This window comes from Trachemys scripta, chromosome 6 (assembly GCF_013100865.1).
Source record: "Trachemys scripta elegans isolate TJP31775 chromosome 6, CAS_Tse_1.0, whole genome shotgun sequence".
Lineage (NCBI taxonomy): Eukaryota > Metazoa > Chordata > Testudines > Emydidae > Trachemys > Trachemys scripta.
Window position 1 is genome coordinate 71,212,815 of NC_048303.1, and position 12,103 is coordinate 71,224,917.

Genomic DNA, 12,103 nt, shown 5'->3' on the forward strand with positions numbered 1-12,103 from the left:
ATAGCACTTAGCTACCCATTTGGCAAATGTAGCTATGCAAACAGAGGGTCTATAATATGAGTCTCTTTGCTGGAGGCTGTACCTTTAGATGTGCCTGTTTGCTGTGGGGGAGGGCTGTCAGTCAAGTCAGGCCCCTTTTTCTGGAGTGAATAGCATACTGGGTGTTTGCTTTCTCATGGAGCCTTCTTTCAATCACCCTGACAGAGTACAGTGTGTGGTTTACTTCTTGAGGACACAAATAATAAAGAAAATAACTAGTGTCCAGGATGGGATGGTACAAACAGCAACAGTGATTACACATGTAATACTGAGAACGCAGTCTGTTTGTTAATTTCTTAGTACTGACTATTGTGAACTGACTCACAGCTCTGCCCCTCAGCAAGCAGGAAGTGGACTCTTTATATTTTAAGATGTAGTATGAACAGAGTAGAGCCAGAAACATTTCCCCCTTTATATACAACTACTTAACTGTCCCTTGCTTTTTAGGAAGTTTCTCTCTTTTGTTGAGTTGTATGTCACCTGAAATGGCTATACATGAAAGCACCACTTTTTCACACACACACACACACACACACACACACACTAATCTCAATACACTTTCACATGATATATAATATGTGTTCTTTCTGTACAGATTCAGATATTGACCTTTTAGGCTTATATTCATGACACTTTAAATAGATCTTCTATTACTCAACTCTCTCCAGCCTTACTATTATACATGCTCAAGGGCACACTTCGCTACAGCTTCCAGTGAATGCATATAACAGGTCAATGTGGCTACAGGAATGCCACAATATAAAACCTAAAAAAATGTAGCGGGTCTTAAAACAAGTGTCCCTTTTACTTAACCAGTGCATAGGCCTTGTGCTGCTTCTGCACAAGGATGAATTTCAATCCGAGGCTGTTTTGTATCCCAGAAATGCTAACTAGCACTTTTTCCATAGGCCAGTGCTCCCTCTACTGGCAAAATGGCATGTTGCATTTACAATATTTAAAATACAGCAATCCTTTAAGATGAAATCCTACTGCTAATAAATAAGAGGTGATACAGTTCAGTTTGCACCTTCTAAAGGAGACTTTCAGCCAGACTACATGGTGTAGTCCCGATAAGTGCCAGTTTTAAAGATTCTGACTCTCACGTAAAACATCACTTTACTAGCTGCAGACAGTAAAGCACTAACAGACAAGGACTAGATTTCTTGCAACTATATATATATATTGACTTTCTATTTTTGTGTGCCATCCATCCTAGGAAAAAAAAACAGGAGAGCACAATAAAGGAAAGATAGGAGGAGGAGGGTTGAGTATGTTGAAGAGGCATTGGCTGTCAATAAAAATAATCGTGGTTATGTATCAGTTTTTGTTTTGGAATGGGGAAAATATCAGTTTTGATTTTATCTTGAAAAAGATCAAGATAGATAGTCTATCTGTTGTGAAGCAGACTTGTAAATTAAAATTAATAGATTGACCAAAAGGGACCATTGTGATCATTTATTTTGACCTCCTGCAGAACACAGGCCATAGGATATCCCTGAATTGATTCCTCCTTCAAGTCCAATAGCTGTGGCTGACTTACAACATATCTTTTAGAAAAGCGTCCAATCTTGATTTAAAAATATCCAGCAATGGAGAATCCACCACAGTCCCTGATAAATTGTTCTAGTGATTAATTACTCACTTTAAAAAAAATCACTTATTTCTAGACTGCATTTTCTTTGCTTTAACTTCCAGCGATTGGATAATGTTATTCTGTTTTCTCTTAGATTGAAGAGCCATTTGTTACAGTACAGGGTAACTGCACCTTTCTTTCCCCTCAGTGGTCCAGCAACAGCACCCACTGGCAAGCTTCCAGCTCCCCAGCCATCACCTCTTTTGGGTGAAGACTCATCTCTCTCTCCCTTTTGACCAGGGCATTGCCAGGTTGAACATAGACTATTAGGGATGGAAGAGACTTCAGGAGGTCATCTAGTCCAATCCCCTGCTCAAAGCAGGACCAACCCTAACTAAATCATCCCAGCCAGGGCTTTGTCAGGGCCGTAAAAACCTCTAAGGATGGAGATTCTACCACCTCCCTAGGTAACCCATTCCAGTGCTTCACCACCCTCCTAGTGAAATAGTGTTTCCTAATATCCAACATCGACCTCCTCCATTGCAACTTGAGCCTATTGCTTCTTGTTCTGTCATCTGCCACCCCTGAACAACCTAGCTCCATCCTCTTTAGAACCCCGCTTCAGGTAGTTGAAGGCTGCTATCAAAACAGTTCCCTGCCTTCACTGTGTTTTTCCCCAGAAAGCAGAGTCTGCCTAAGCAGGCCTGCTTTGCTTCTGTCCTCAGAACACTGTATAATTGCCCCAGTTATAGATCACCCTGCAGTTTGTTCTAAGCAAGCCTATTTTATTCTATTGAGAGAGGATTACAGAGAAAACAACCTTAAAAAAATTAAAAACCTACATGAATACCAATAAACTTACCAGAGATCCATCTCCTCCATCGTGTCTGGCAGAAACAGTCCTTCAAAACCCCAACCAGTGTTTTCCTGTGGTCTTAAATTAACCACACCCTTTGCTCAGACTGAGAACCCAGTCTTACAGGGAGCTGGGTAGACCAAAGTCCTTCCAAATCTTTCCTAAGGATTGGTACCCACCTTCGGTTGTGCCCATTTCCTGTATGAGAGCAAAAGCCCTAAGTCAGCTCACCACCAGGCTATTTATCTCAACATCCTTTCTTTGGTGGTTTCTGGCAAATCCAGTCTGAACCTCTGAAGAATAGGTGATCAGTCAGAGAGTAGGTCCCCTCCCCAGGGCAAAGTTTCAAAGGGCTGATAACATGAAGAATTACATTAGCATAACCCCTCCTCCAGGAGAAGTTACATACAATCTCATAAAACAAATACTTGCATTTTAATACAATGGACCCCAACAGTATTAAACTTAATTCAGTTAGGTTTACCCAAGATATTGCATATGTCACACCATCTACTCTATTATCTAATTTTTGTTCCCCATGGTGGTGCTTATAGACTGTGATCAAATAAGATGGGAATAAATTTGGGGCAGATTTTTAAAAAGTCAAAACCAATTATTTCCACTTTATGCATGCAATTACCATGCACATGAGTTGGGATGAGGAGGTTTGGGGGCATGCTTGTATAGACAGATATCCATTTAACAATGTGTATGTAAATGCCCGTCAAAAAAATACCACCACAATTTTGGTTAATACAAACCTAATTGCATAAAAAAAACAGTGAAACCTGTTTACAAAAGCCCCTGAAGGACCTGTATAAGCTGGTGGTCAACTTGTCTAGGAGAAATAGGATTTTTAAAAACATGGCCCAAATAAACGTTAAAGATTATATCAAAATGGTTACTTGTCAAAGTATAGTGGAGTGCATCTGACATGTACCATTGTCTAGCCTCTCCTTAGTGCAGGACTAACAACCCAGGGTCACTGTTTTTTGTAGTACTGTATTAAAAATAAGTCAGAGGTGCTGCCACCTACATAGACTTGACACACAAAGTAGCATGTTCAGAGGCAATTTACAGTGGTGTATATAATGATACAATGATGTAATGACCACACTGTTGTAACCCTTCTGCCCATCTAAGTTGGCAGCAACAAGGGCCGGGTTCTGTATCTAGGGGTTCCGTTTCAATAACACAATGCAAAACCGGCTCGAGCCCCCACCCAGTGACCTGGGACAATTACATACCACCCCCTGGGCGCTTCTAAGAGGCAATATTTCCCCTCTCGCAAGCACGGAGTCTGAGTGTAACAGAAAATGTTTAATAACATGAGGTAAACAACATCAGCATTAAATTGGAAAAACACCAGAACTAGAGTTCTTAGACCAAACCATGAGCGAAGACCCACCCCAGCAAATTGGGCCGTGTCCTCTCCCATTGGTTCTTGAAACCAGCGACCCAAGAATCACCAAAGTCCCAAAAGTCCACCAATCCCAAAGTCTCTTGGGTCCAGCAACCCAAGAATCACAAAAGTCCGACAACCCCCCAAAGTCTCTGTCCATGATCAGTGCAGCCCCAGAGTTCAAAAGGGGGGGGGGCGAGCAGGGTGTTAAGGGGCACCTTACGTGATCCGAGGCCAACCGGCTGCTTCTCCGTGGGGTTCCACCGCAGCCTTCACCACGAACTGCTCCATTCCACCTGCAGTCCCACTCCTGCCGTCCCCGAACTGCTCTGGCAGCTGCTCCGCTCCGCTCACCGACCTGTGAGCCGTGCCGCTCCGCTCCGCTCCCCGACCTGTGAGCCGTGCCGCTCCGCTCCGCTCACTGACCCGTGAGCCACGCCGCTCCGCTCCCCGACCTGTGAGCCGAGCCGTGCCGCTCCGCTCACCGACCTGTGAGCCGCTCCGCTCCAGCCGTCCATTGGGCTGCTCCCACAAGGCTCTGCTCTGCTCTGCTAGCTGCTCCTCCAGCCGCTCCGCTCACCCCCGCTAAGCTAAGTTAGCTTAGCAATAGCTTCAGGCTCCCCCACTAGTTAACACAGCCTCAGTGATCTCAGCTCTTAAGTAGCTGTAGCTCTTTTGTGATTTCAGCTAGTAGTAGGGGAGCCCCAGTGCTGGTGCACTATTGGCCCAAAGTGAACTCAGCTCAGCAGTCTGTAACTAGACTCCTAAGGGAATCAAAGTTAGCTCTGACATTCAACAGTGGAGAGAGGAGGAGGTGCAATTGGTGTTTCAGGCCCACAAAAGGGACCCCCACCACCAGGTACCAATACCTGTCCCCATCCTCTCTCAATTCACTGGGTTTTGTAACCCATGCCCCTTGACAAGCAAATGCTACCTAGGTAATGGTGAATGATTCACTCAGTCCTTCTGTCATACAACAGTTCCACTGGCCTTGATTCACAGAATCAGGGTAACAAAACTTTATTCTTCCTGCCCCAATAACAGAGAAACTGGGGATCCCACACCAGCCAAAGTAACCACTTTGAGTTGCTGTGGTCTCATGCCAGGCAAGTGGGTGTGCCTATGCAAACAAGATCAGCCCCTGGAGTTCTTTTCCACACTCGCCATAATTCACCACCAGATGTCAGGGTAGAGCTCATCCTGACTCTGCTTACATCCTCCCCCCAGCCGAAAATTTGTCGTCCCGACAAATCACACTCCCTATTATAACAACTCACTGGTTCCCTCCAAAGGGCCTCAGATAGCCCACTTTAGCTTCCACAAGCCTGTGTGCTAAACATATTGGTTCCTCACTAGTTACCCCAGGTGCATCATAAGTCAACCGTTTTACTGGTCTTATTACCCTGTCTCGTCTATTGAGAATCTCTGTTGCCGTGGTGGGCGGGACAGCCTCTTGAACGATGGATGGAGAGGTTTCCTTTGAGGGTCCCTCGGCTACTGGCATAGGCCCCTGCATTTCTAGTTCTAACAGTGGAGGGTCCAAGGTGCCCAGGACATCCTCCACCTGTATCTCTCCACTGTCCAATAACCTGGGTGTGTCATCACATGGGGGTCCCACCAGTGGCTCAGGGGTGTCAGGAATGGGCCTAAATACTTCTGCCATGGGGTTTAGGATGGAAGAAGAGGAGCTCTCTTTTGATTCAGCTGATCGAGACTGAAATCTTGTCTCCATCCCAGGATACACCATGGTTGTGTCTTCCTCCTCAGACTCACTCTCAGATGTGCTGCATGGGGGTAGATTAGCTGCAGGGGGCTGGCTGTCCACGTTGGACGGCGGCTTTGGTCCAGCACCTTCGTTCTGCCCAGTTGCCCTGTTGTGGCCCATCTCATACGGGGTGCCTACCAATTCCCCCACAGGGAGCAAAAGGTTTCTATGCACTGTCTTTGTCTGCCCTGGACCCTCTTCAGGTTTGATCTTGTAGACCGGCAGGTCTCCTAGCTTTTCCATCACCAAGTAAGGTATTGCCTTCCATCTGTCGGCTATCTTGTGTTTGCCAGCAATACCCAAATTTCGCAGCAGAACTCTGTCCCCCGGCTGGAGTTCTTGCAGACGTACCCTAGCATCATATCGATGTTTGTTGCGGTCGGCGTTCTTCCGAGCCGCAGATGTAGCTAAGTGATAAGCATCCCGCAGCTTTTCTCTCAGTCGGGATACATATTGCTGATGAGTTTCATAGCTATCTCCATCCTCTGATACACCAAAGCACAGGTCTATGGGTAAGCTTGGTTCTCGTCCAAACATTAAGAGATATGGGGTGACTCCTGTAGCATCATTCTTTGTGGCATTGTAGGCGTGCACCAGATATGCAACATGTTGGCTCCAGGTTGCTTTCTGCTCTGGTCGCAAAGTCCCCAACATATCTAATAGGGTTCGGTTGAACCTCTCTGGCTGAGGATCACCTTGCGGGTGATAAGGCGTTGTTCTAGACTTCTTAATTCCTGCTATCCTCAGCACCTCCTTCAGAAGATGACTCTCAAAGTCCCGCCCCTGATCCGAGTGTATCCGGGCTGGAAATCCATAAACTGAGAAATATTTCTCCCACAGTACTCGAGCAACCGTGGTGGCCCTCTGATCACGCGTGGGATATGCCTGCGCATATCGTGTATAATGGTCAGTCACTACTAGAATGTTCCCAATATTCCTCTTGTCTACTTCTAAAGACAAGAAATCGATGCATACCAGTTCCAAAGGTTTGGTGCTGGTGATGTTCTTGAGATATGCAGCCCTCGTGGGCAGAGTTTTCCTTTGAACACATCGAGCGCAAGTCTCACATTTCCTACGAACATCTTCAGCCATCCGGGGCCAATAGAATCTACTACGAAGAAGTTCCAGGGTCCTCTCCATCCCTAAATGTCCAAAGTCATCATGCAGTGCCCTCATGGCCAGGGCTCTGTACTCTTTTGGCAGCACTAGCTGTGCTCGTTGCTTTTGTAAAGGGTCTGTGGTCACTCGATGTAGCACTCCCTGAATCAGTTTTAGTTTGGTCCATTCTCTCAATAGTAGTTTACCCTCCGGGTTAGGTGGGACAACCACAGCTGGGCTTCGCCCCTCTCTTTTGGCAAGTAGTGTATCACGAATGCCAATATCTTGCAGCTGGGCTTCCTGCCAGTCAGCCGCATTGAGCATGGGCAAAGGAGATTGGTCCAACGCAATATAGTTCACTGAAGCAGAAGGCACGCATTCAGGGGGCAGGCCCAAAGCTTCTGCAGCACATCCATGAAGACTCTCATGGGACTCTGGCTCCCGGCGACTCACACTGCAAATAGCCCTCACTCCATCTGTGGGTATCACAGCAACTCCTGGTGCCTGTGGACGCCTGGACAATGCATCTGCATCTACATTGCTTCTCCCTGATCGGTATTGAATGCTGAAGTCATAGCTAGCCAAAGCGGCCACCCATCTTTGCCCTGTAGCATCCAGCTTAGCACTTGTTAACACATAGGTCAGTGGGTTGTTGTCTGTCCACACCTGGAACTGAGCACCATATAAGTAGTCTCGAAATTTCTCAGTGATGGCCCATTTCAAGGCCAAGAACTCCAGCTTGTGGGTGGGATAGCGAGTTTCACTATCAGACAGTCCTCGGCTGGCAAAGGCTACAGGTTTACGTCTTCCTTCCACTTCCTGGTACAGTACTGCTCCCAGACCCTCCAAACTGGCATCAGTATGCAGGATAAATGGCTTGCTTGGGTCAGCAAAGACTAGGACTGGAGCATGAGTTAGGCAAGTAATGATTTCTCGAAAAGCCCTTTCACATTTCTCATCCCACCATGGCCCAAAGGGTTCGAAGGGGCCATAGTGTCTCTGCACAGGAGGCTTTGGGGACCTTCCCTTATTCTTGGTCTTAGATTTGTTCCTGCTGGACTGGTATCCCCTGGTAAGATCATTCAGAGGTTTTACAATCGTAGCATAGTTTTTCACAAATCTTCGATAGGAGCCACTAAACCCAAGAAAGGTCTTGAGTTCTCTGTAGTTACTTGGACATGGCCATGTAGTGAGGGCTTCTATTTTATCGGGATCAGTACTCACACCCTCTTGGGACACAATGTGACCCACATACTTCACTGAGGTCCTGCAGAACTGGCATTTGTCAATTGAAAGCTTCAAACCATAATCCTCTAACCTATCAAGCACTTTAAGAAGTCTTTCTTCATGCTCCTCCAAGGTTCTTCCAAACACTATCAGGTCATCCAAATAAACTAACACTTGCAGTAAATTCATGTCTCCCACAACTTTCTCCATAAGACGTTGAAATGTGGCAGGTGCTCCAGAGATCCCTTGGGGCATGCGTTCAAACTGATAAAACCCTAATGGGCAGATGAAGGCTGTCTTCTCCTTATCTGCTTCACCCAGAGGGATCTGGTAGTATCCACTCCGAAGATCCAACACAGAGAACCACTGGCTTCCCAGCAAACAGTCTAAGGCATCTTGGACTCGGGGCATTGTGTACTGGTCAACCACAGTACGGCGGTTTAGGGTGCGGTAGTCAATACACATCCGGATTTTCCCATTCTTTTTACGGACCACCACAATGGGTGAGGCATATGGGCTGCGGGACTCTGTAATGATGCCATTCGCAGCCAGCTCCTGAAGATGTTGTCGCACATCTTCCATCTCGGAGAGGGCAATCCTCCTAGATCTCTCCCTGAAAGGTCGAGAGTCATGTAGTCTGATGTTGTGCTCTACTCCTTTTGCACATCCCACATCCCACTCATGCAATGAGAACACCTTGGATCTTTCACAAAGTTTCCTCCTCAGGCGATCTTTCCACTCCTCGGACAACGGTGAATCTCCAAAGTCAAACTTTGCAGGGTCTATTGGCGGAACTTGAGTCTCACACTGGGGTTTTACAATTGATTCAGGCTCAAAGAGATCCGCTATCTTTTGTCCTTGCTTCACAACAACATCTCGACTTGTTTCATTAGCAATCAGTATAGTCACCTTTTCCTGGGCTTCAGCAGGTAGGGTTATGACTCCACTGGGGACCAGCACTCCTTCCGGGAGCTCTCCTTCAACTGGCTGCTCTACCATTGCTAATGCCCCTTTACTGCCTTTCAGCCGAGTACTCATGACAAGCACTTCTTGCTCCGTCCTTGCAGGCACTACTAACGGGGTTGTGCCCATGTACTTCAGCGCCCCAATCGGTAGCTCAGATGACTCCTTTTTAGCACCCTCAATCTTCCTATAGGCTTCAGCACAAAGCGTATGGATCATCAGGGTATTCAGGTACTGGTCCCCAGCCCGTCGTCTGCAGTAATCCGCGAGCACCTTGAAGAGACTGGAGTTGGTCCCTATCAGCACAGACACATCAGAGGTCCCTTTAGGGTCAGGGCATATTAATGCAGCTGTGTCCACCTCTTCTCTTACCCCAGCAACCTCCTCTGGGAATTCCAGGTGCACTATGACGTACCCTTGGTAGGGGTATTCATCCATGCTGAGGCCACACAGACCAACGCCAGTCAGTGGCTGTATAGGCAGGTGCCTAAGCATTTGTTGGTAGAATGACTGAAATATAATAGTCACTTGAGATCCAGTGTCAAGCACGGCTTTACACTCCACCCCTTCAATCTTCACCATGACCTCTGCTCGAGGCCCTATCAGTCCTGCGGGGATCCCAGCTCGACAGTCTTTTCTGGGGGAATCTTCAAATCCTGCAGGCCTGGGTGGTCCCCGTCCCCGGACTCTCTGGCAGCTATCGGATCTCTCCCAACTGATCCTCAGCTTTCCATACACTAAGGAGGGGTTTTCTTCATTATGGCACTTGGCAGCACTGTGTCCATCCTGACCACATCGGTAGCAGAAGAATTGTCCTTTCCCTCTTCGCCCAGATGGGATGGTGGCTCTAAATGCTGACTTCTCCATCGCCACGGTCAGAGGCTCCTTATTCCCGGAAGTCTTAGCTTGGTCAATGGTGCTTTGCAGTTCAGCTATCCGTTCTGTCAGGACCTGCACTTGCTGGGCAAGTTCCTCTGTGGTGCTCACCATCAGTACACTGGCCGTTTGCAGTGGTGTTGTGCCGGCTGGCTCCAATGTTTGGGCTTCCCAAAACTCGCTGGCAGCTTGCCTTTCTTCCTCTTCTCTGACCTCCTTTATCAGCTGGGAATAACTTGGGGGATGTTCCCGTCGTTCTCTTAGCCGGAGATGGAGTAGAATCGAGTTCTGATATTGAGCTCCTCTTACAATTTGAGCCAGTCTGGTCCGATCCATCTGTTCAGCAGTCACTGCACCCCTCATGACAGCTCTCTGAAGCAGTCTTTCCAGCCTCTGTATATAGGCTGAAATCTTCTCGCCAATTTGCTGTCGGGAATTAATGAACTTACAGTAACTGTCTTCAGGGCCCTCTACACTCCCAAAGGTATGATCAAGGGCCTCTAGGCAGTCCTTCACACTGACCCCAGGGTCAATGAGCTTCAGGGTGCGAATCACATCTAATGCTGGGCCACTAAGGCTCTCTATCAGACATCTTCGCTTTTCTGCATCAGGTACAGCCCACTCCTGCAGCATTTCAGTGGTATGCTCCAACCAGGGTTCGAACTCCTCTGCCCCAGCAAATAACCTTAACTCACGACAAGAGTTTGACCTAGCATGGGACAACACAACCTTTTCCAATATTTGCCCCAGTGCTTTTGCCCAATCATTGGCTGAGGCTGTGGCCCCTGAGCTAGAGGCTGCAGGGCCGGGGCCCAACAAACCCGACATATTAGCCATGATATAAACAGCAATTTCCTCAAAATATAACCACAGTTGTTTCCCAATGCAGGGGAACACTCAACAGGTGCTTGCGAGGGGTACTGACCCAGGGGATCCTGGACGAGCCCCCAAAAATGTAACCCTTCTGCCCATCTAAGTTGGCAGCAACAAGGGCCGGGTTCTGTATCTAGGGGTTCCGTTTCAATAACACAATGCAAAACCGGCTCGAGCCCCCACCCAGTGACCTGGGACAATTACATACCACCCCCTGGGCACTTCTAAGAGGCAATATTTCCCCTCTCGCAAGCACGGAGTCTGAGTGTAACAGAAAATGTTTAATAACATGAGGTAAACAACATCAGCATTAAATTGGAAAAACACCAGAACTAGAGTTCTTAGACCAAACCATGAGCGAAGACCCACCCCAGCAAATTGGGCCGTGTCCTCTCCCACAGAGCTGAGCTAGGTATATGGTTTCCAAGAGGCCACTGTCCTCATCTGGCTCATAGGTCCATAGGCAGCAGTCCCCTGGGACGAGTGGCTTCAGGCCTCAGAGTTCTAAGGGCTGGGCCTGCTGCTGCCATATAATTCTCTGTCAGATTCATGTAGTCAACAAACATCTCTGATCTGTCGCAACACCCACTCCTGTCCTCCAGCCAGGTAGATCTGCATAAACTGTTCCGGTATTATCTGCTCAGCCAGCTGCTCCCCAGTTCAATTTTTGGGTTGGAGCCATTGCCAACAATATTCCTTAAGGCTCTGGGCCACTGCTTAAGGTCTAGCATCTCTCCCAATGGATTTTGGCCATGATTGGGCTTGAAGATGACCCAGATCTTCCTCCTCAACTTTGAGTGGATCACCATTGCAGCATGGTGGCCGCCTGAGTACTGGGCTATTTTGTTGGCATCCTATCAGATTGGGCTTGGCTCAAGCTGTGTATCTGAGCCTCGATGCCATAGCTGCTCAAGGCTATGCATGGGTCTTCTACATCACAGCCAAAAAACATTGACTGTGCTTTCACCTCAGGCCTCTGGACCTCCACTACCAAGCATTCTGATAAGATTCATAGCATAATCTTGTGTGGCCATGGCATAAAGGCCCTGGTATGCAAATAGCCCAGTGCTTGGCTAGTCAAGCTGTAGTAGTCATCTGCTCAAAGATGATGCTTCCGGGTCAGCTTCAGGCCTCAACTTCGTGAGTTTTATCTAGGGTGACCAGACAGCAAATGTGAAAAATCGGGACAGGGACTGGGGGGTAATAGGAGCCTATATAAGAAAGACCCAAAAATCAGGGCTGTCCCTATAAAATCGGGACATCTGGTCACCCTAGTTTTATCAGAAGAATTGGGCCTGGAGTGGCACTGAGAAGCCCTGCTGCAGGGTTTGTGTTTGCCCCCTGGGATGGTACAGAGGATTACCATTTGCTGGACTAGGCGCTGTTACTGTTCTTGCACTGCCAACTCCCAAATGAGCTGCTATTGTGGTC

At 47.6% G+C, this 12,103-nt stretch overlaps 1 protein-coding gene across 1 annotated transcript; it reads right to left on the reverse strand.

Annotated features, from left to right (window-relative positions):
- Positions 1-4,987: 4,987 nt before the first annotated feature.
- LOC117879363 lies at positions 4,988-10,813 on the reverse strand. Its single transcript, XM_034774493.1, has one exon. The coding sequence runs from the start codon at positions 10,634-10,636 to the stop codon at positions 5,144-5,146; it is 5,493 nt and encodes a 1,830-aa protein (XP_034630384.1). The 5' UTR covers positions 10,637-10,813; the 3' UTR covers positions 4,988-5,143.
- Positions 10,814-12,103: the final 1,290 nt, after the last annotated feature.

Bases quoted from the DNA above. Each gene is read 5' to 3' on its own strand.
- LOC117879363 (XM_034774493.1), bottom strand. From the start codon at position 10,636: ATGGCTAATATGTCGGGTTTGTTGGGCCCCGGCCCTGCAGCCTCTAGC.